Source organism: Pteronotus mesoamericanus, unplaced genomic scaffold, assembly GCF_021234165.1.
Source record: "Pteronotus mesoamericanus isolate MK-2021 breed Mesoamerican mustached bat unplaced genomic scaffold, CSHL_Meso_final contig_20, whole genome shotgun sequence".
In the NCBI taxonomy this organism is placed as follows: Eukaryota; Metazoa; Chordata; class Mammalia; order Chiroptera; family Mormoopidae; genus Pteronotus; species Pteronotus mesoamericanus.
Genome location: NW_026555085.1, coordinates 21606182 through 21631186, shown reverse-complemented (window position 1 = coordinate 21631186; position 25005 = coordinate 21606182). Strand labels below are relative to the sequence as shown.

At 43.3% G+C, this 25005-nt stretch overlaps 1 protein-coding gene and 2 pseudogenes across 1 annotated transcript; all 3 read left to right on the top strand.

The window, feature by feature from the left end:
* Positions 1–1832: 1832 nt before the first annotated feature.
* Positions 1833–5984, top strand: LOC129066830 (patr class I histocompatibility antigen, A-126 alpha chain-like). Its single transcript, XM_054568613.1, has 6 exons — positions 1833–1896; positions 2033–2308; positions 2582–2845; positions 3422–3697; positions 3815–3925; positions 5977–5984. The coding sequence occupies exons 1-6, from the start codon at positions 1833–1835 to the stop codon at positions 5982–5984; spliced, it is 999 nt and encodes a 332-aa protein (XP_054424588.1).
* A 6144-nt stretch (positions 5985–12128) lies between these two features.
* Positions 12129–14705, top strand: LOC129066828 (formin-binding protein 1-like; annotated as a pseudogene).
* A 2820-nt stretch (positions 14706–17525) lies between these two features.
* Positions 17526–25005, top strand: part of LOC129066827 (ankycorbin-like) — a 34688-nt pseudogene continuing 27208 nt past the window's right edge.

Below are 25005 nucleotides of genomic sequence, written 5' to 3'. Positions count from 1 at the left end.
AAAAATAAGCTTAAAGTCATGGAACTATGTGATTTAAATGACAGAAAATTCAAGGTTGCAGTTCTGAAAAAACTCAACAAGATACAAGAAAATACAGAGAGGCAGTTTAATGAGCTCAGAAAGAAAAATCAACAAACAAACAATAGGAGGACTTAACCAAAGAGAATGAAACTTTAATAAAACCAAAAAGAGATTATTCAGATAAAGAACTCAATAAAAGAGATTAATAAACTCGTAAGATTAGAAAATGGAGTTCACCAGATGGAGGAAAAAATTGGTAATATCAAAGAAATCTTCCTCAGCTCATCAATCAAACACCAATGTAGGGCTGCTGGGAAGGGATTTTGCAGATGTAATGAGGGTCTCAAATCAGTGGAATCTTAGACTTCCCTGGGTGGGACTGTCCTCAGCAGATGAGTGCTGCCTGGGTTCCCCCTGAGCAAAGAGGTGCCACGTGTGAGAATTCAGCCTGAGCCTTTTTCTTCACTGGGGGCTTTGGAACCGCAGCACCACGTTGTAAAGACCGCAGTGGCCACCAGGTGTTGCAAGCAGCCCTCCCCAGGCCCCTCCTCGCTAACAGCTGTTAAGAAAATAGGGGCCGCAGACTCACAACTGGAAAAAAAGGAAATGAATTCTGCTGACAATCTCTATATGAGCTTAGAGAAGGATCCCGATCCCGAGCTCAGGATGAGGACACAGTTTTGTGACACCCTGACCAGGGAACCCAGCCACCCCACACCCGGATTTCTCGCTAAGGAACTATGGGCAAATAAGTGAAGGTTGTTTTGAGCCACTAAGTTGTGGTGATTTTTATACAGTCACAGAAAACTAGTACACAGGCTCAGCTGTGCCACAGAATAGCACCCGGCATTTTTCCCACTGGAACGTACTTACGAACTGACGTGTCCAGTAGTTACATGCAATAAAATCTTCCCTAAGGTTTTTATATTTTTTTATTTTATGAATTTATGTAATACAGTTAAATTTTTAATTTTGTGTAGTGAGGCTGTGCGCAACTCACACAAACTCAAGGCTTTGGGATGAAGATCATTTTACAATGTAGCAATCCCAAGTCACACATACACTGCCTGGGAAACAGAATTTAGGAGCTTTGTCACTCTGACTCCAGTGCTGTTTACATACTTTTGTATATGAGGCATCTGAACTCATGTGCCTCATACACATGACATTTTACATACAGATTAGCCTTTTGACGCTCAGGGTTTCCAAGATGTGTTCCCCACTGTAGCTCACTGGCCTGTGACAATATCTATCCTGTTTTCAGGCACAACTCCTCCCCCGCTGAAGAGGAAAACCCGGCCCCTCCACCTCCATTCCCAGGGGGAGCTCACTATCTGGCATCAAGTTCCCTGAGGTGAGTTTTCTTCTAGAAAAGTCCAGGAGTAGAGATAAGAGGTGGGAGGCAACGAGTCCATTTTAGGAGGAGGGATTCCAGGAAGAGAAGAGGAGAGAAAAGGGCCGGTCCCAGCAAGGGGTTTCGCTCCCTGCTTTCCCCGGAGACCCTGGGGCAGGAGAGAGAGCTCTCGGGGCAGGAGAAGCGGTCAGGGCAAAGGCCCAGGTTCCCAGGCCTGGTTCTCAGGTCTCTGGGACGCAGGGTTTCATGGCACCAGGCGGAGGACGGAGTCTGAAGCGGGAACACTCCCCAGTCCTAACTGGGTTTCACTTCTCTCTCGCAGCTGGTGTTGGGTTCTCCGTCCTGGATACTCATGACGTTACTCCAGTTCTCATTCCCATTGGTGCGCAAGGAGCCAGTCAGCGACACCGCTCTGTTTTGGCGGGGTGCGCAATAGTGCAGACCGGGAAGTCGAGTAATGCGGCCCGCTTCCCTCCTCCTGCTGCTCCTGGGGGCCCTGGCCCTGAGCGAGACCCGGGCGGGTGAGTGCAGGGTCGGGGGAAACAGCTCCTGCTGGGGAAGTGCGAGGGGAGCGCCCAGCGCGGGAGCCCGACCCCGGGGAAGGCGCGTCTCCCCCACCCCGGCCCACACCCCCAGACCCCCCATTCTCGCCCCCAGGCCTCCACTCGCTGAGATATTTCGACACCGCCGTGTCCGGGTCCAGCCGCGGGGAACACCGGTACATCCACGCCGGCTACGTGGACGACACGCAGTTCGTGCGATTTGACAGCCACGACAAGAGCCCGAGGCCGGAGCAGCGGTGGGTGCAGCGGCCGTGGCTGGCGGACGAGCCACAGCATTTGGACCGTTACATGCGCAACGCGAGGGACAACGCGCAGAATTTCCGAATGAGCCTCATCAACCTGCGCGGCTACTACAACCAGAGCGAGGAAGGTGAGCCACGTGGTCCGGGTCAGTCACGACCCGTGTCCCCACGGACCGGCGGCTGTCGCCCCCAGGGGCCGGTCCGAGCTTCACCCCGGAGCTGCGGGACGGCCCCTCCCTCGCGTCTCGAATTGAGCCCCCGGGCACTGGGACCAGGTTTCATTTTGTTTCCGCTTAACCTTTAGCTTATTCAGGTACCGGGGTGGAGGGGTGCTGGGGCAGGCGGGGCGGGGTGGGCTGGGGCCCGGGCTGACTTGGGGGGCCTCCCCGGAGCGGGGTCAGGGTCTCACACCATCCAGGTGCTGTACGGCTGCGACGTGGGACCCGACGGGCGGTTCCTCCGCGGATACTCTCAGTTCGCCTACGACGGCGCCGACTACCTCTCCCTGAGCGAAGACCTGCGCTCCTGGACCGCGGCCGACAGCGCGGCGCAGATCACCTGGCGCAAGTGGGAGGAGGCCGGCGAGGCGGAGCACTACAGGACCTTCCTGGCCTGGGAGTGCGTGCAGTGGCTCCGCAGCAACCTGCAGGCGGTGCCGCGCTCAGGTACCAGGGTCTGTGGGACCTCCCTCCTCTCCGGCAGGGCCGAGGCTTGGGCTCCTACAAGGACACAGAAAGTGGGTGTCAGAGTACCCCTCCCAAATTAAAACCACTTGGGCTTGCCGATCCAGTACTGGAGCGGGACAGTTCTCTCTCCGCGACAATTCGGGCTGCAGTCTCATGCGGGATGAAAGGGTAGACCGGCCCTGAAATAACGCACCGGGTTCCCATTTCCCTGACAGTGGCCGTAGGACCCATGGGGGACATTCGCTTTCAGACCTTGTTCGTCGCTCCTCACCCACAGTGCCTGACACCTGACCCCAGCTTTTCTGAGTCATTTGGCCTCCATCCCTGTTCTCTCCCTCTGAGACCTGCCTCCTACCCTGGGCTTCATCACCCTCATTGTAGAACCTTCTAAAGACTGGGAGCTCATGACAGGTGCCTATGTCCAGGCTGGTGCGTGGGTTGGGGGCTCCCTTCGCAGACGCCAGGTGCGCTGTCCATTCTCAGGTTGGTGACGTGAGTGCTGCTGGAGTGTCCCATGAGGGATGCCAAGTTCCCGAATTTTCTCACCCTTCTCAGCCCCTCCGGAGACACACGTGACCCATCACCCCATCTCTGAGCGTGAGGTCACCCTGCGGTGCTGGGCCCGGGGCTTCTACCCTGCGGAGATCGCCCTGACCTGGCAGCGTGAGGGGGTGGAGATGACCCAGGATATGGAGCTGGTGGAGACCAGGCCTGGCGGGGACGGGACCTTCCAGAAGTGGGCAGCCGTGGTGGTGCCTTCTGGAGAGGAGCAGAGATACACGTGCCGTGTGCAGCACGAGGGGCTGCCCGCGCCGCTGACCGTGAGATGGGGTGAGCGGCGGCCGTGGGCACGGAGCCTCTCTCAGGGAAGCGGGGCCTCTGGGGGACTTCGGCAGGGTCGGGGCTGAGGCCTGGGGGCCGGGACCTCACCTCCCCTTCCCTTCCCAGTGCCACCTTCTCAGCCCAAAGCTGGCCTGGTGCTCCTTGGAGCAGCGGTGGCTGGAGCTGTGGTCGCTGGAGCTGCGGTCGCGGGAGGTGTGATGCAGTGGATGCTCTCAGGTAGGAAGAGGTGGGGTCTGAGCTTCTGGTGCCGCTCGGGGGGTTTCAAGCCCAGGTGGAAGTGTGTCCTGCTTAATATTTGCTTAAGTTTAGTATTTATGTTTTCTTCTATGTAGTTTATTGTTTCAGATCTTACATTTAGGTCTGTGATCCACTTTGAATTAATTTTTGTACATGGAGACAAATTGCAATCTAGGTTCATTATTTTGCATGTGGCTTTCCAATTTTCTCAGAACCACCTATTGAAAAGGTTTTCTTTTCTCCACTGTGTGTTTCTGGCTCCTTTGTCAAAAGTTATCTGCCCATATCCATGTGGTTTTCCATCTGGGGTCTTAATACTGTTTCATTAATCTGTTTTTCTGCCAATACCATGGCGTTTTGATTATCGTAGCTCTGTAGTATAATTTGAAGTCAGATTGTGTACCTCCACTTTTGTTCTTTTTTCTCAGAATTGCTTTGGCTATTACAGATCTTTCATGATTATATCTAAATCTGATATTTTTTGTTCAATTTCTTTAGAAAATGACAGCAGAATTTTGATGGGAATTGCATTAAATCTGTATAATGCTTTTAGTAATGCGGCCCTTTTTAACTATGTTGATTCTTCCAATCTATGAACATGCAATATATTTCCAATTCCTTGTATCTTTTTCAATCTCTTTTAATAATGCTTTGTAGTTTTTTGTATATAGATCTTTAACATCCTTTGTTACGTTTATTCCTAGATATTGTATTTTTTTGGTTACAGTTTCAAAAGAAATTGTTTTTTTTTTTTCATTTCTTTTTTCAGAAGTTTTAGTATTAGTATACAGAAAAGCTGTGGATTTTTGTTCCTCGATTTTATTCTGCAATTTTACTGTATTGTTTGTTGTTCCTAATAGTTTTTTTGGTGGGGTTTTTAGGATTTTTTATGTACAGAATTGTGTCTGCAAAAAGTGACACTTTCCTTCTTGCTTCTCAATTTTATGCCGTTTATTTCTTTCTCTTGCCTTATTGCTCTAGCTAGGACTTCCAGAAGTATGTTGAATAAGAGTGGTAAGAGTGGACATCCTTGTCTTATTCCTGAGTTTAGAGGAAAAGCTTTCAGTTTTTTTGGCATTGAGTATGATTTTGGCTGAAGGTTTGTCACATATGGCCTTTATTATGTTCATGTACTTTCATTCTATACCCATTTTATTGAGTGATTTAATAATAAATGGATATTGTATTTTATCAAGTGTTTTCTTTGCATCTATTGATAAGATCTATGATTTTTATTCTTTCTTTTGTTAATGTGGTATATTACACTGATTTGCTTATGTTGAACCATTTTTGTGCCCCTGGAATAAACTTGACTTGATCATGATGTATTATTTTTTAATGTGTTGTTGTATTCAATTTGCTAGTAAGTATTTTGTTTAGCATTTTTGCATCTGTATTCATCACAGATACTATATTGGTCTGTAGTTGTGTGTGTGTGTATGTGTTATCCCTGTTAGGTTTTGGTATCAGGGTTACGTTGGCCTCATAAAATAAGTTAGGAAGTATTGCCTCTTCTTCATTTTTTTCTTGGAAGAATTTGAGAAGGATAGGTTTTAAATCTTTGGAAGTTTGGTAGAATTCACTGGTGAATCTATCTGGTACTGGACTGTTATTTTTTAGGAGGTTTTGATGGTTGTTTCCTCACTGTTGATTGGTCTATTTAGATTTTCCAATTTTTCATGGTTCAGTCTAGGAAGGTTATATATTTCTAGGAACTAATCCATTTCTTCTAGGTTATTGAATTTGTTGGCATGCTGTCTTTCCTAGTATTCTGATATGATCTTTTGTATCTTTGTGGTGTCAGTGGTAACTACACCTCTTTCATTCCTGATTTTGTTTATATGGGTCTTTTCTCTTCTTTCCTTAGCCTCACCAGGGGTTTGTCAATTTTATTAACCTTTTCAAAGAACCAGCTCTTTGTTTCATTAACTTCTGTATAGTCTTTTTGTTCTCTATGTCATTCAATTCTGCTCTGATTTTTATTATTTCCTTTCTTCTCTGACTTTGTGTTGCTTTTGTTCTTTTTTTAGATCTGTAAGATATAATGTTAGGTTGTTTACTTGGGATTTTTCTTGTTTCTTGAGATAGTATAACAGGAAAATTCGGGTCCTCCAAAATGGGGAAGTTCCTCCAATATCCTGGCTGGGAAAAGGGGAAGCAGAATAAGGCCATTGAAAGTTACTTTGCATATTTAACGAACTTGGCCAGTGTTTTGGTAACATTAAGCTCCTGGGCCTGCTGCACTCAAAGCCAGGGAGATGGGCATGGCTCTATCTAGAAGGCAGCCAGGAGGCAGTCCCCTGCCCCCCACTCTCCCTCCATGAGTGACTTGGAGGCTGCTCCTAAGTCATGGCGCCAAGCCTCCTGGACTAACAATGGCAGCTGAGAAAGGCAGAGGAATCTGGAGTGCTGGCAGGTGTAGCCCTTTGTGGGAGGTGTCGGAAATGGGGTTCTGGAAGAAGAGCCACACTGGGATTTAAACTCAGGTATGGGCCAGCCATGCTGTCTTGCCCATCCTGTTTGAAAGGATGCAGAATGGCCCCCACTGGCCCATCATGAATGTGTGGTTTTAGATTAAGAGCAGGAGCCTGGCCTAGCACGGGCAACTGGAAGAAGCCAGAATACAGACGGGAATCTGCCCAGCTAAGCTACAGACTTCTATTGAGGGGCCCACAGGGTCCTAGAATGTACACAGCCCACCCATTCAGGGAATCAGCACCAGGGAAGCAGTTGGAAAGGTGCCAGTCAGTTGCGGGAAGTGGGGAAAGAGACTGAAAATAGGGCGATAACTAAGCAAGTGGCTCTGACTCCTCCCCCACTTATAGCACCACTATTCGGTGAAGCAGGTTGCCCTGCCCTGGTGAATACTGAAGGCTCCACCCCTTGCAATATAACAGGTGTGCCAACAAATTGAGGAGACAAAGAAATATGGCTCAAATGAAATAACAGATCAAAACTCCAGAAGAAGAACTAAGCAACAAGGAGATAGCCAACCTGTCAGATGCAGAGTTCAAAACACTGGTAATCAAGATGCTCAGAGAAATGATTGAGTACTCCACAAAATAAAGAAAGAAGTGAAGTCTATACAAAATGAAATAAAGGAAAATAAAAAGGGAACCAACAGTGAAGGGAAGGAAGCCAGGACTCAAATCAATGATTTGGAAAAAAAGGAAGAAATAAATATTCAACTGGAACAAAAAGAAGAAATAAGAATTCAGGAAAATGAGGAGAGGCTTAGGAACCTCTGGAACAACTTTAAATATACCAACATACGAATCATGGGGTGCCAGAAGGAGAAGAGGTAGAGCAATAAATTGACAACTTATTTTTAAAAATAATGAAAGAAATCTTGCCCAATTTGGTTAAAGAAATAGACTTCCAAGAGACCCAGGAAGCTCAGAGAGTCCCAACCAAGCTGGACCCAAAGAGGGCCACACCAAGACACACCATAATTAAATCACCCAAGATTAAAGATGAGGAGAATCTTAAAAGCAGCAAGAAAAAAGAAGAGAGTTACCTACAAAGGAGTTCCCATAAGACTTATCTGCTGACTTCTCAAAGGAAACCTTGTAGGCAAGAAGGGGCTGATAAGAATTGTTCAGTCAGGAAAAGCAGGGACTTACATCCAAGATTACTCTATCCATCAAAGCTATGATTTAGAATGGAAGGGCAGAAAAAGTGCTTCCCAGAGAAGGTAAATTTGAAGGAGTTCATCGTCAGTAAGCCCTTACTATATGAAATGTTAAAAGGACTTACCTAAGAAAAAGAAGGAGATCAAAACTATGAACAGTAAAATGACAACAAACTTAACAACTATCAACAACTGAACCTAAAAAACAAACAAACAAAAACCTAAGCAAACAAGTAGAACAGGAACAGAAGCATATAAATGGAGATCATATGGAGGATTATCAGCAGGGAGGGGGAAGGGGGGGAATGGAGGAAAAGGTACAGGGAATAGGAAGCATAAATGGTAGGTATAGAATAGACAGGGGAAGGTTAAGAATAGTGTAGGAAATGGAGAAACCAAAGAACTTACATGCATGACCCATGGACATGAACAAAGTGGGGGGGATTGCTGGAGGGAATAGGGGTACTGGGTGGAGGGAGACAAATGGAAAAATGGGACAACTGTAGTAACATAATCAATAAAATATACTTAAAAATAATAAAATGGGAATAAATAGGTACCTATCAATAATCACTTTAATGTAAATTGAATGAATACTCCAATCAAAAGACATATGGTGGCTGAATGTGTAAGAAAACAAGAGCCATATATATGTTTTAAGTAAAGGGATGGAAAAAGATATTTAATGAATTACTAAAGTGAAAAGAAAGTTGGGATAGCAATGCTTATAGCATACAAAGTAGACTTTAAAACAAAGGCTATAACAAAAGACAAAGAAGGACCCAGCAATTCCACTTCTGAGTATTACCTGAAAAAATCCAAAACACTAATTCAAAAAGACATGCACCCATATGTTCACTGCAGCATTATTTACTATAGCCAAGATATGGAAGCAACATTAAGTGTTCATCAACAGATGAGTGGATTAGCAAGTGGTGCATATATACAAATGAATATGATGCAGCCATGAAAAGGAATGATGTATCGTGGCTGTTAAAGTGAATGTTTGTTACTATTATTCAATCTGCCAAAAATTGTCACCTAATTTAATAATACGATGAAAACCTAAAAAGAAAAAAAGAAAAAAAAAAGAAAAGGAATGATATCTTACCATCTGCCATAACATGATTGGACGTAGAGGGTACTGTGCTGAGAGAAATAAGTCGGACAAAGAAGGACATGCCATATGATTTCACTTATATGTAAAATCTAAAAAAAAAACAGAAACAAACTCATAGATACAGCAGATATTTTGTTGGGAGGGGGTTGGAGGATGGGTGAAAAAGGTGAAGGGATTAACAAATACAAATTGGTAGTTACAAAATAATCATGGGGATGATAGGGAATGTAGTTGATAATGCAGTAACTGTGTATGGTGTCAGAAGGATATTAGATTTAACAGGGCAATCACTTTGGAAGTTGTATAAATGTTTTATAACTATGTTGTACACTTGAAACTAATGTAGTATTATATGTCAACTGTAACAGAAAAATAAAAAAAAACTATTTAAATAAAAGAAATAAAGGAGAAATTAAGACATTCCCAGATCAGCAAAAGCTGAGGAAGTTTATCTCTAGTTTTCCTTACTTATATGTGAAGTAAGTAAGTAAAGTGAAAGGGGTCACTTTAGGCTAAAATAAAAGGACAGTAGGAAGTAATTTCAAGCGAGATGAAGAAATAAAGAAATTGGTAAATGTAACTACATAGCTGATTATAAAAGCCAGTATTATTGCTTTATTGTTTTTTTGTAACACAGTAGGAAGTAATTTCAAGCGAGATGAAGAAATAAAGAACATTGGTAAATGTAACTACATAGCTGATTATAAAAGCCAGTATTATTGCTTTATTGTTTTTTTGTAACCCCTGTTTTTTCCTCTCTGAATTAAATATAATTGCATATGTGAATATTCATCAGCTGATGAATGGATAAAGAAATGGTGGTATATCAATAAAATTGAATAATACATGGACATAAAAAGATGTTCTCATACCTACTATGACACAGATGGACCTTGAGGACATTATGATAATTTAAATGAGCCAGACATAGAAGGCTATATTGTATGATTCCATTTATATGAAATATCCAGAAGAGGGAAATACATAGAGACAGAAAGAAGATTAGTGATTCCATGGGCTGGGGTTAGAGGGAATGTGGGTATCTGATTATAATGGGTAGCGATTTCATTCTTGTGCAATGAAATTGTTCTGGAACTAGACCGTGGTGATGGTTGCACAACATTGTATATGCACCAAGTGTCATTGAATTGTACACTTTAAAATGGTAAAAATGGTAAATTTTGTTACATGTATTTTATATTTATTTTTTTTTTAAAAAAAGGCTTGGGAATATATCCTAAACACGTTAGTGTGATAAACTAAGGTTTGCTTTAGAATCTGCCCATCGGTCTTTCCTCATCAGGACTTATCTGCTCCCTAGAGCTCCCCTTGGTCTCCTGCCTGTAGAAAACTGTCTTTCAGAACATCCTCTAGGTCATCCAGGTTGAAACCCCAAAATGACTTCTTGCCTTGAATCCAAATACCCAGGTGCCAATCTGAAGCTAATTTTCGTGCAAGTGAGGAGATTATCCTACATGTAGGACTCACTGAGAATGACAGTGATTAGCTTTAATTCAAAGTATGTCATATTTGCATTTCTGAAGAGAAACTTGCTCACAAATGAACATGTAGTTTTGGTTTGTGTAGGTGGGGTCCGCAGGAGAGGAACTAGAGATGGCTCTAGGAATACCAGGCACCTGTACTTCACTGGTAGCTGAATGACTCACCCAGATGCCACCCACAACTGCAGAAAGATGGGAAGGGAACTCTTACCTCAGCCTATTCTTCAGCTGGGTTCCACTGATGTGGACACACTGTGAGTGGGACCGTCCAATCCTGGGATCTCAGCTGCTCTTTCTGCTGTTGTGGAGCCTCCATCCATGTGGCTCACACCCATGTTGGTTCCATAGGAGGCTGAAGTGTCCTTGAATTCTCAAAACCAACATTTTCTGTGAACCCAGTCAAGCAGTTGGTAATCTATACAATGATGGTATTCTTAGTGTTGTGTTGATTGCTCCTCTGCATTCTATGGTCAAAGGATAGGTCATTACTGTGGATAAAGAGTTTATCTCTTCTTTCTGAGGAGCCACCAGTAAGGATTTCTGCCCTGTGGAGTCCAATTGAGAGATTTTGTGTCAGGCTGAGGAAGGAAGGAGATCTTTTTATTGGTTACTTCTTTTTATTGTTACTTTACTTCACATGTTTTATTTTGAAATTTAAAACATGTTTTTCATGTTAAAATAATAAAAATCTTTTAATCATGGACTCATTTCTTCTGTGCATTTTAATCAATTTTAAAATGCACAGAAGAAATACAGACATATGGCCTCCTCTCTAAAGACATTGTTAACTGTTACATTGTTGAAAGTTCACAGACTCCAGTGGGAACTGTGCTCTCTGGAGCTGCCCTTCATAGTGGAACTGATTTTCATTCTGTGGTTTTCTCTGCCTTTAAAGTACAACATAGGGCATGCCATCAATAATATTGTAATAACTGTGTATGGTACCAAGTGGGACTTGATGTGGGGGCAAACACTTTGTCGGGTATGTGATTGTCTAACCACTATGGTGTACACCAGAAACTAATACAAAATAATATTGAATGTAAATTGTAATTGAAAAATAAAATTAAAAAATATTAAAACATTATATGTAATACTATATAAATATATTTTTAAGTATTACATAAAATAAATCTATATGTATGTACGTGTGTGTTCATTTTAGAAAGTTGCATTCGCATGTTATGGGTTATTTGGAATGTTTCTGAAATGTGTTACTATAAAAGTAATTTTCCATTCTAAAAACTCTGCGTAAATGTACACAAGCTGCATACCATTTCAAACAATGGGATGCAACAAAACCTTTTTTCTATACATCTGCTTTCATGTCTTCTCTGGTAAATAATGACTTGATAAGTGTCATTCTTCATAAAGATTCTTCTTTAGTGGGGATTTTTTCAATTGATAGGCTACTCAAATGGTCTATATTAGGTCAAAGAGTTTAAACATTTTTACACCTCTTGATACATATGGTCAAATTACTTCTCTAAATTGCTGAACTGACATATTCATTCATTTAACACGTATGTATCTAGCCCCTGCCACAAGATGGTCATGATGTTGAGGATACAGCAGTGAAGAAACAGATAAGACCCATTGCTTATGAAACATATATTTCAGTGATACTGACATTCAACAAAATTTGTTCTAAGATCAGAGATAATTGCTGTGGGGAAAAATATGCTTAGGCTGAAAGATTGGTGGTGAGGGATGGCAGAGCACATACTCCGTTTGCTGGACAGGGTGTTTCTTAGGACTTGACACTGAACACTTGAGCAGAGGCCTGAATGGGGCAGGAAGCAGCCACATGGGTCCCTGGGGAGGAGGAGCCCATGGGGAGTCCGCGGGGCAGGCGCCTGGAGTCAGGGCGGGGCAGTGTCCAGAGGCCAGGGTGACTAGAGAAAAGTGAGCAGGGCTGTGAGTCGGGTAATGCGGCCAGGGCGGTCGGAGGGGCCCTGGCCTGAGAGGCTGGTAGGCAGTGGTGAGGGATGGGGAGCGCATTCTGCCCAAGGAGGGACCCCAGTGTTATGTGCAAAGTGGTGGCAAGGTTATGTCCTAATTCGCAATGAAGAGGTCGCTGTGTCTGTTTTGTGGGTAATGGGCATGAGGGTCAGCAGGAGCCCAGCTGGAAGTCTGCCTGTTTAACCCGTTGACTGTTGTAGAGAGGACAGTTCCCAGATGGGCTGTGAGAAGTGACCGGAGTCAGGGCTGGTACAATCGAAGGTGGTGGTAGCAGTAATTCAAAGGAGAACCACACCTGTACTTCCTGACCTTAATTCCACAGTTGATTCCAGGTGGCTTCCTGCCAAAAACCCAACATAAGATATGTGAATTATTTCAAAAACAGCAAGGAAAATATAAAATTTAAAATGTTAAGCCCTCCCCCTCCACTTGCTTACCAGGTTGGCGGCTGCTTCCTTGACCACTGTGCTGAGGAGCCATGGGGCGAGGGAGCGAGGAGGACGCCCAGGGCAGGGACCTCGGGGAAGGGGCCATTCCAGCCGCTGCACTGTGAGCTGGGCACAGAGCCCTGGGATCCCGCTGACAACTTAGGAAAACACACATGGTGGTGAATTGATGTTCTTGAGAAAAACATCAAACTTGTCAAGGAAAGAACAGATTGAACTCAGTATGCAAAGCAACTGAGGAAATCTTTCAAAGAAATAACCTATCTAAAAGATACTCAAAGGAGGAGGAAGACTTCAGGTGTACGGCATGTAAAGCCTTCCTTTCTATCCTAAATGTGATGGACAATTGTGCTGGGAGCAACGTGAGCCAAGGAGAAGTTGGTTTGAGCAGCATTGTGAGGAAACTGGGCCAGCACAGCAGTACTCAGAGAGAGAAAGGGTACAGGTATTGAAAAGGCAAGATACCAAGTGGCAGATGACAGCAAACCAGATTCCTCATTGATTTTTCAGCAATCCAACCAGGAGCAGTACTCGTGTTACCACACTCACATTCCCAACATATTTAAGAAAGTAAAAGAGGTGCAAGAAAGAGGATAGTGAGAATGGTAGAATCAGTGAAGACCTATGCAGAGGGTGATGGGCAGCTGATTCCAAATACTGGCATAAAAAAATTTCCCTGGGTGGTATGGCTCAGAGGAATGAGCAGCCACCTGCAAACTGAAAGGTCGCTGGTTTGATCCCCAGTCAGGGCACATGCCTGGGTTGAGGACCAGGTCCCCAGTTGGGGATGTGTAAGAGGCAAGTGATAGACATATCTTTCACACCTCAATGTTTCTCCCCCTTTCTTTCTCCCTCCCTTCCCCTCTCTCTAAAAGGAAATAAATAAAATCTTTAAAAAAAATAAAAAGAAAAATCCTTATCTCTAAAAAAAATAATTTACAGCTGGTCATAGAAGCTTGTAAGTCAGGATTAGAGCCTCCGGGAGATGTTCGATTTGTGGATTACACTCAGCTTATGAAGCTATCATGTCAGAGGAGACAGTAAATCAGAGCTCAAGTATGCTGGCAAATCCAATGGAAAATTATGGCCGTTCAACAAACAGAACAAAAAACAGGAAAATGAGCGTATGTCCCTTTTACCATCACTTCTCCCACCAGCCTCCCCTGCTCCCCCAGCCTCTGCTTGCCCTCTGCTGCTCCCACAGCCCCTGTTTCCCATTGCTTCAACCAGGTCATCCCCTCCTAACCTCCAACTCACTGCTCCAGGAGCCTGACTCCAGGGCTTTCTCTCAAGCTAGCTTTAACACCAGAGGATTTCCGCAATCCCCCACCTGAACAGACAAAGAAAAAGTTCCAACGGAAAGCTAGTGAGTTAAATAAAGAAACACAAAGGAGGCCTGGCTGGTGTGGTTCAGTGGATTGAGCGCTGGCCTGGGAACCAAGGGGCTGCCTTTTAGATTCCCAGTGTAGTGCACATGCCTGGGTTGCAGGCCAGGTCCCCAGCAGGGGGCGCACGAAATGTGACCACACATTGATGTTTCCCTCTTTCCCCCTCCCTTCCCTCTCTAAAAATAAAAATGAATAAATCTTTCAAAAAGAAAATACAAAGGAAATGGATCAAAGAGAAGCCATAACAAAATGAAAGATGTTTACCTAACAAATCCTCCAATGGGAGACCCAGCCAGTTTGGATAAAACATGAACAGAAGTCAGCTGAAATACTAAAAAACAAAACAGTGACTCTCAGACGCCCAAAAGTTTGAGGCCTGGCTGGCTGAGATGAAGACAGGTTCTGGGCATGCAGTGAACAGACACGTGTCCAACTCCCTGCACCAAGAGTCAGGGGAGGGTGCTGGCCACGGTTCCCACCACAAGTGTGATGAGGAGGAACCCCTACCTGCCGTCAGGAGTCAGGACGTGCAAAGCTGTCTCTGTCTGACAGTCAGGATGAGGGAACCATTTCAGTGGTTGAAGGGGAAATGCTTTGTGTCATTGAGGAAGACAAAGACGATGGAGAGAAATGAAGGTGAAGAGGGCTATGTCTCCACTTGGTACATCAAAGTCGACTTGGACAAAAATGCCAAAGGTACTAAGACTTAAATACAACAACAAAAAATTTTAAAAATTTCAGTTATTTCTTCCAACTGTGACTATTATAGGCAAGTCAACAGACGGTATGGGAAGTGCTCCAGTCCCTGTTTTCATGGGCCCTTGGGGGACTTTAGGGATCGCACACCCGCCTTTTCTGGTCCAGTTCACTACAGCTGTTTCACTTGCTAATGAAATTTTACGTGGGAAGCTGCCAACCGCCAGTTTAAAACTGTGTCATTTGAAATCTGATAAACATTTCTTCTTCCTGGCAGCATCTGTAGATTAAAAAAAAAAAAAAGTTACCGTTTAGTTTCTAACCAATATTTCAAGGTCTACACACATCACAGCGGTGCAGAACACTTCAGCTCTTTTATTTATATCTAGTATCTGCCATAAACTTGAACTACCTTAGAATGATACATTTTGTAACTTAATAATTGAACTATGCTCCTTTGTTAATTTTGCAATCACTCACATTACTAAGCAAGCTAGAATATCTGAAACTTCTGTAGAAATGGAGTGTTTGAAAATATATTCATGTATGTGTGTGTTACTATTTAATACATGTTTATATTTAAAGTATTTAATATAAATTTATATATTTGAAATATGTATATCTTTATATTATACATATAGATATCATTTTATATAAAATATATTTTATACAAATATTTTAATATGTATATTTATATTTAAAATACATGTGTATGTATCTGTCTGTGCATAATATATAAAGATATATAATATGTAAGTGGTAGGTGACATTATAATCTAGTATGTTCTTAATCTTTCAAACAAGCTTGAAGTTGTGTTGGATACATGTTTTCACAGCAATACATTAAACTCTAAATTACACTTTTTATTGGCTTCATAGCATTTTATGACTGACTCTCCTTGGTGACAATGGAATGTTCTCTATCTTCATTGTGGTAGTGGGGACGTGGCCGTGTGCAATCGTCACCAGTTGTACATTTCTAACAGCTGCATTTTACTGTATGTAACATGTCCCAGTAAAGTTGGCTTTAAACACGTTATCCTCTTTGAAATGTGCACTTTGGTGATCTGAACAAAGCAAACAGAACACCTTGTTCTTGTTGCAGAGACGTATCCTGACACATCTGGAGGAAAATGGTCCTATGTTGCTATGTATTCCCACTCGGTCCCACAGTAACAGTCACAGATCTCTATTTATGTCTGAATACAGAGAGATCAAATTATTGTGCTGAAATGTCTACAAATGAAGAGACTAGATATGGATAGAAATAAAGGTTAGACATAATATTGCATCTTGTATAATTTTTTTCCACTTTACTTTTTGCTCCCCCTTTCTCCTCTCTTCCTTTCTTCCACACTCTTCCCCTTCCCTCCTTTTTCATTCTCTCCTTTACATCTTGTGTTATATAGTCAAGCCTCGTGGCCAACACAGGTGACTGCATCCCCCTGGGAGAGGTCAGACCAGAGACAGGAAGGGCCCTGCTCAAGGCACTTTGTAAGCACCGCAGGCCTGCTGTTACTGTGTCGTTTCTGTGAAGTCACTCCAGTCTTTGACGGAAATTACACCATGTCTAAAGCAGGTCCTTAGTGAACAAGGCAGAAGCTCCATGAGATTTTCCTAGGTCCCTAGTGGTGGCTTTTCATCCAGGCCGGCATAGCCCAACTCAATCAGGCTAATCCAGCCTTCCTTCCCCTCCTCCATGTGCAGGAAGTGTTCTGGGATCTTCCAATCCAGGGGTGGCTGTGGGGAGGGGCTGGAAGAAGTTCTTTCTAATTCACAACCTCAGGATTAACCTGAGGCTGTTTAAGAAGAGTCTGAATCCAGGTTTCCCTCCAGACCCAGGGAATCCTTGTTCCCCTGACAGGGTGGGTCGGCATTTTCCCAGCCAGTAGGTACAATCCCCAGACGTTTGAGAACCAGACACCCACTTGCGGCTCCCTCTGCCCCAACCCGCCTGTAAGCACCTTCATTCTGCTTTGAGATCCTCGAATGCCTTTTATGTCCTTTAGGCCAGGGTGGGGGGCCAGGGATCCTCGGTTCTTCTTGACAACTCTGATCTGGCAGTGAGAGGAGCCCAGCCTTTGGTTGTGTCAGCCATGTGGGTCACCTCAGGCTTTTTTTTTCGGGACCCACAATAACCCTTGAGATTTGTGGGCACCTTGTGCTGCTGAGTCCAGGGGTCCAAAGGAGGAGATAAAGTGGTTTATGGGGCAAAGCAGAAGGGTCTGAAAGCGAGGATGACCTGAGGGTTTGGTGAGGGAGGGTCAGCCAGGCCTACATTCTGGAGGGCACCCCAAATTCAGAGGCTAGACCATCAGGGCCTCTTCCACCTCCAGGAAGAGTAAGATGGGCTTCACTTCTCATTGCAACCATCTCCAAATGCCTTCGAACAAATTTAGGAAATTATTATTATTATTATTATTGCTATTAATGTAGTAAAAGTCTTATGGGGAGGTTGTGAAATGATGAGACAGTTTGCTGGAGCTGCCACACCTAGAAGTTTGGGAAGGATGGTTGACTTCATGGAGAAAAGTTTGGGACCCGTGGTCAGGAGAGCTGGGTCCAGCCCCTTCTCTCTACCCTCACTACCCTGTGACCCTTAGCCATGAAAAGACTCTCCCTGGGAATGGGACAGGAACCCCTCCCTCATGTGAAAAATATGTTATGATGGTCAAGTAATTTATCAATACAAATGAGTGTGAAATCTAAGGAATTGTTAGAATGTTGTGATATGTGACATTTCCATTCATGGGAAAAGTGGTCACAGTAGACTGCTTAGTAATCGCGAGCAGAGTTCCATTTTAAGAAAGCATTTGCAGGCAGACAAAGATGAGATGAACACAGCTCCTGATGCTGGACTGGCTCATGCCCTACTGAGGAGCATAGAAGATGGTAAGAGTGTTCACAGCAGAGCACACACAGTACCCATCAAGGAGGCTCACACTGTGGGCTAGACCAACACTAAAAACTCGCCTGCAAGATGGAATCACCAAGTGAGCTTTAAAAGATACAAAGGCTACATTATGGAGTGGAGCAGGACTGCCTTCAAGCTGTGCAGGTTCTTGTGCGCACAAGAACCCAGAAACCTCAAAGATTTCCATGGGAATAGACCACTGCTTCTTGTAGTACGAAATGGCCACGGCGAGGTCTACTGCTTGCTTGTGGACCGTGGACAGATGAGAATTACAGGGTGAAAAATGGGAGAACAGCTCTCATGCAGGTTGGTGAGACCAGCAGCTCTAACATCGTGGGAGTCTTCATTAAAAAATGTACAGACCTAACCATTGTAGATTCTTTTGAAAACAATGCCTTACATTTTTCCAAACTCTCGGAAAATATAGGAACTCAAAGTCTTCTATTACCAAAGATCTCTCAGGATGCTGATACAAAGATACCAACAAAACCAAAGCAGCACGATCAAGACTCTGATATTTAATTATAAGCTCAGAAAATGGTGGAACTCCCAAAAATGCAAAGCTCCACCACCTCCGATCAGCCCTGCCTCGCTGAGTGACGTGCCTTCCCCAAGGTCAGTAACTTCCCACCACTTCCAGTGTGGACTCAGAATGGATGCCGACGTACCTCCAAGGCTGAGAACATGGGGCAATAAAGACAGGCTGAGTGACAGCACTGCCAGGCCTGACAGCTTCCTGGACACAAGTTCTGAGGTGGACCAACAACATATTCTTTTCCTACTGCAAGCAAAAGTTGTACTTTATACAATAGGAATTACAAGGTAAATTACAGGCCAAAACACCCAAGGAGGCTGAAGTGGGCCTGAGCTCTGAGCTTTACCATTCCATTCACACTGACTTGGCCCCGTCCCTGGGCAAACCTAGGGAGACCTTTTCTTCCAACTCTGACTCCAAAACCAACCTGAGCACATTCCTTGACTCAATCCACTATTGACAGCGATGTCAAAATTCAGCAACTACAACAGAAATTGCAAGACTTGCAAAAGAGGCTGGAACGCTCTGCAGCAGATGAAAGAGCTGCAGGCTGAGCTTCCACCCAGAAGGACAGAATCTCTGAGCTTAAACTGTGCCGAGGTTGCCAAGAATGGCTCCCACCTCGGCCAGAGGCTTAAAGGAACACAGAGCAAGTACCAGGAGGTGTTGAGCATGAGACCACAAAATCCTCATCGTTATCTTCTTCCCCAAATACCATTTCTATGTGCTGTAAATGTGATTATTAATTATTCTGTACCCACCAATGTAAAAGAAGTATGTGTCTCTCCATTTTACTTTTTATCCAGTCCCAGAGGTTACCCTGCTTTGCTTTCTCCTACCCCAGTAAACTATCACCAATGGATTTCTCATGACCCCCTCTCCTTCTTTGATTCTAATATATAAAATATGCTGTATAACAGTCATTTGCTGAGGCTTTTCCTCAATATGTTGAAATAACGCTTCCTGGCAATTGTCAGTTTGGCTTGAATAAACTCATAAAAATTCTTACAGGTTTGGATGGGTTTTTTTAATCTTTACCTGAGGACATCCTTTCACTACTTTTTAGAGAGATGAAGGGAGAGAGGGAAACATCCACACAAGAGAGAAGCATCAATAGGTTGCCTCCTGTATGCATAGATGAGGAATCCTACATCCCTGCACAGAGGATAGAACACGTGTAGTCAGGGGCTTGAAGCTGCCACTTAGGGATGAGCCTGACACAGAATGGAATGCAAAACCAAGTGGAACAACACTCCAACTGAGCCACACCAGCCACAGCTGGACGTTTCTTACACTAACATTAACTTGGCTTAGTTGGCCCACCTGGGACCACCCTATGAACCTGGACCAGTGCTAGATACCAGCAAAGGCCCATTGTGGCCCACCGGCTATGCATTTTGCATTGGGTGAGCTTAGGCGAGTTTTTCTTGGGATTCCTGACCTCTCTGTTTTGAAGAGGCCTTGATTTTATTTGATCTTAAAAAAAAAAATAGTTGTGTAATTTTGATAGATATTGCTAAATCACCTTCCATAGGGGTTTCTGAAACTGAGGGTCCTTATAACTTAGATTAAATTGAGTTTTAAATTCTAGTTCTAGAAACTCTCTCTCTCTCTCTCTCTCTCTCTCTCTCTGTCACCTCAGAGGCCCAGCCTTTCCCACGGGTAATCAGCAACACCCGAGGCAGCAGCAGACAGGAGCCTACCTAGCTAGGGGCCACAGGGGTCAAATCTCTGGCGGGCTAAAGATAACATCTTGACCTAAGTTTTGTTATAGTTCCTGAACCCTAAGGTGGAACCATTCCCTGGCTACTTTCCCATGAGACTGGACAGAGAAATACTGGGAAAAAACTTCAGAGATGTCCTCATGACCTGAAGAAATGACTCATTACCCTTACCTTACCTCCAACAAATCCGCTCCCAACATGACACTGAACCCCTAACCCAGTGTCTTGTGATTTTGCCCTAAAGAATCTGTAACTTACATGCCATTGAAGTGTTCCGGCTTTTGAGTATTAGCTTCCTGGTTTCCTGGATGGAGCCATTCACAATAAAATAGCAGGTCTTTCTCCACTACAATTCTGAGTGTCTGCTGTTTGGTTCTGCTGGTGCCATGTGGACGAACTCTTTCTGTTCTGTAACATTTCCTAGAACTTTTTTTAAAAAAGCTTTATTGAGGTATAATTTGCAATCATAAACTTCACTTGTTTTAAGTATATAGCTCAATGGTTTTTTAATCAACTGCTCTGTGGTATAATTAAAAAAAAAAATACATGTGATCTTTGTTCCTGTGTTCCTGTCACAAAGCTTGGGAATTGGGAATTTCTTGAGTGATAAGAATGTGTTTTGCTATTCATAGCAAGTCCCTACTGATGGTACCTGAGGTTATGCTATTGAGGTAATTTATTGCTGGGTCCTGACGAAGCTTCAGAATGAGGGCTGGTCTTCCAAAAAGCCAACCATATCATTAAAAGGCTGGAACTTTGAGCCTCACTCCTGCATCCATGGGGAGGGGAGAAGGAATAAAGATTGGGCTCAGTCAATCATGCCCACACAGTGAAACCCCACATAAAGACCCTGGAAAATGAGCCGTAGAGACCATCCTGGTTGGCGGAGTCTGATGGAGGTTATGGGAAGGTGGCACAGCCAGAGAAGGCCTGGAAGCTCTGTGTCCACTGCTCCTACACCTTTCCCTATTCTTCTCTTACTTTGGGCTACTCCCAAGTTGGATCCTTTATAATAAAACCTTAAATATAAGTTTAGCATTTTCATCAAGTTCTGTGAGACGTTTTAGAGAATTACTGAACCTGAGAGCAATCATAAAGGCTCCCCAGTTCCTAGTCAGCTGTAGGCAGAAGTGCAGGTAGCTTGGGGATACCTGAGACTTGCGGATGCCGTCTGAAGTGGGGCTTATGGAACTGAGTCCTTAACTTACGGGTCTGTGCTAACTTTGGAACTGAATTGTTGGAAATCCAGTTGGTGTCAGAGAATTGGTGTGTGGAAGAAAAGTTATGCCGCATATTGCCTCCCGTATGTGCAGACAGGGAATCCTGCATTGCTGCACGGGATCATAAACCGTCAAGGTCAGGAGAAGCCTGCTAGGCAGCCTTACAAACTCAGAGGCCTGAAGGAACCACAAAGAATGGTCTAAAATTAAAACTTATTAACTAAAAGCAGTACGTGATGGGTAGTCATGTCCTAGGCCAGTATTTTTCCCTAACAAAGGTCAATCTTTACCTTAACCGAGATTATGTATTGTTTTTTGTCGTCTATGATAACAGACCTCTGGAATGACAAGATAATTTCCCTTTTTTCCAAATCCATTGGGCACAGCTGAGACCACAAATCCTCTCATTGTTATTGCTATGTTAATTGTTGATTGTTAACTATCCCTTACCTACTGTATGTAAAAGAAGTATGTGTCTACCACTTCATCTTTTATCCAATCCCAGAGGTTCTCTGACCCGTACCCTCACCCCTGCTTTGCTTTCTCCTGCCTCCCCTAACCTATCACCAATGGATGTCTTGTAACCCCCGTCATGGCTCCTCCTTCAATTCCAATATATAAAATAAGGTGCTAACCTGCTGTGACCAATCTGATTGAGCATTCCTCAATCTGTTGAGTGTTGCTTCCTGGCAACTGTCATCAGTTTGGCTCAAATAAACTCACCAAAAATTCTCTACAGGTCTGAATGTTTCTTATATTGACAGATGTCAAAACATATGCACCATCATCATAATCCAGCATGAGGGATTTTGAAGGAGGGGGTGGTGATAAAAAGCTCACACCTTTTAGTTCTTCACTTACCTGGCTTCTTTGCAGCATTTGACATTGTCGACCATTTTCATTCCTAAAACTCTCTTGGTTTCTGGGAACTAAACTTCTGCTCTTCATCCTCCCTCTGACTTTATCTTCTTAGGTTCTTTGTAAACTCTGCCCTATCTTTTTCAATCTAGAATTGTTATCCAGGTATCTTTTTCTGGGCTTGTTCTTCAGTGTATAACTCCTAAATTTACATTCCCAACTAGGTCTTTTCCCTAGGCTGAACGACCGCAGTCCACCTGCTGTTTGGACATTTTGCAACTGATACATCAAACTCAACACACTAAGATGAAACTTACCTTCTCTGTGCTTTGCTTCCATGTTCTCTGTTCCAAGCCTGCTCTTCCTCATGTATTACTGGTCAGCGTGATCCAGGCCATGTCCAGGCAGACAGCTGCTGGAGTCGGGCCGCTCCGTGACTTGCCAGTCATTGAAAGCACCCTGGTGGGGAGAGTCAGTGCTCTGCCAAACAAGAGGGACTGCTTCTTGTAAAAAATGTTAAAAAGAAAATTCAGATGCAAATGAAGAAGACTTAGTCATATCTGAAGTGCACAGGAAACTGCTCTATGGTAGGCAAAAAAATTATGCTGGACATTCAATTATAATGCAAAGTCTGAAAGGGGTAACTGTTAAACACCCAGATGGTTTTCCTAGAAGACGTTAAGACTAGGTGGAAACTGGAGACCTCCTCCTACATAGTTACACTTCATTACAGCCATAATTGCTGAATAATTACTATGTGATCACAACATTAAATACTTTATAGACATTATCTTATTAATGCTTACAACAACCCTCCAATCTAGATGCTGTTTGCTCCATTTGGGAGGAGTGAGGTAAGGACATTTTGGCTTAGAGAGGCTGTTATTTGCCCAAGGACACATAACTGGTATATTCTATAGTTTTAGTTCAAATACAGAAAGGTCTACCTCCAAAACATGAACTCTGGACCATGGCAGAGAACAAGGTGTCTCTTGCCACAAAAGTAACCAAAAAAGTTACCTAAAGATGCTATTTCTTTCTGAGTTTTTCAGGCTGAGCGAAAATTCTTTATAAGCACCCTTAAATTTTTATCCTTTTTTATTGTAAACCATGATTCATGTAGTTAGAACTGCTTGGTATTAAATCTTTCTTGTATACTATTAAATACAAAAAGTAAGGTGCAGAACACCATAACAGCTTTTGGGCAAAAATCTGTATATGTCTAAAAATAGACAACTATTTTAGGATATATGCTTTTTATCATGGAATACTGGCAAAAAGAAAGGGTAAGTTTGGGGAGAATCCTCTCACTCTTCCGTTTGCACAGTTCTGTACAGATTAAATTTATAAGTGAATTAAGTGGGTGGGGAGATCATAGTTCATGTCTTTGTTTTTATACCTCCTTGGATTGAAAGATTGAATTAATATTAATTATTTTAAAAACTATCTTCTAGAAGCTGCTTTTGAAAGTTTTTCTACAAATAGACTTCCAGTAAAAAGAAAAGGTAAAGAGGGTGAAAAAATTTCATGATTAAATGAATAATTTTGCATATCACCCTCCAGCTTAAAATTATTCAGCATTCTGGGGTACTTTAAACAAAGATCTTTGTTTTTGAGACAAACCCATTTGTATTTGGAGGCCAAGTCAACGTGTTTTGAAAATTCGGAGGAAATTGATTATAGTGCTTCAACACTGAAAAACAGTATGACCTTAGCACATTCTTGTGGAAATGGTCCTTTCCATCCTTTGTACATGTAAAAAGAGAGATTTCTTGACCCTATTTTCTTTTTTTTTAAATGCTATCATATATTTATTATATTATGTGATTATATCTGTCCTATATATTTTTTAAAGATTTTATTTATTTATTTATTTTTAGAGAGGGGGAAAGGAGGAAGAAAGAGAGGGATAGAAACACCAGTGTGTGATTTCCTCTCACACCCACCCCTACTGGGGACCTGGCCTGCAGCCCAGGCATGTTCCCTGCCCCGAATTGAACCCTCCACACCTTGGTTCGCAGGCCGGCACCCAATCTGCTGAGCCATACCAGCTAGGGCTTGACCCTATTTTCTTAAAAGTGGCCTTGCAACTTTATAAAATTGTTTCACATAAATACTTAATTACAATGAAATTTAAAAATTTTGAAGATAGAATACTTCATATAAGAAAAATATGTTTTTTGATTAAAAAACAGGCAGTACTGTAACAGGGTGCAGCTAGGCCCCCCCAAAGGAGATCTGTAATGGGGTCCAGAAATTGGGGTGTCCAAGAAAAATATAAGATATTCTCACCCCCGCCCAAGGTGGGCTGCCCTGAGGGATGGGAGACTAGTGCAGGGCCATTGAGTTATTTTGCATGTCAGTAACAGCTGGATAGCTTCATTCCTCTTATGCAAAGATGGTTATTTTGGATATAAACAAGGCTAAACCGGAAAGGTTTGCAGAAGTTTAACTGAGGAGATAACTGGGCTAGCAGCTTCCCCAGTAGCAGGGTTTGCTGAAGGAGTCAGAGATGGGGTTGTGGGGGAGGATTCCTGCCGGGGTTTGGACGGAGGCTTTTGACCATGCAGCTTTGGGAAGCAGGAAAGCAAGATGTAGCAGCTATGCAGGCAGCTCCCCCGGTTACAGCGCATGCATCGAGCTCAGAGATGGTTCCAGTGTAGTGATCTGTAGTGACCTGCTATTGCCATCTTGAAATTCTCTATAATTTTGAACAACGAACCCCACATCTTCATTTTGCACTGGGACCAAAAAATTATGGAACTGGTGCAAGGAGGAGTATAGCTCTTTAGGGACCGCAGCTCTATCATCTAATGTCTCTTATTTTATGGGGCCTTTTCTCTTGTACCTTGTAACTGGCAAGTCCCTTAAAGCTCAAAGCTTACATTTACTTGTTTGGTAGGAGCAGCTTCTGTGTACTTATCACTCTCTCTTTCTTTCTTTTTTTGGTTAAGTGAACATTTTTATTTACATTTGGTGTTCATTTTGAAATCTAGATTAAATCATTTTACAGAGCAGCATCCCAAGAGCTAAGGTATAAATGCCTGACAGACTGGAAGAGGC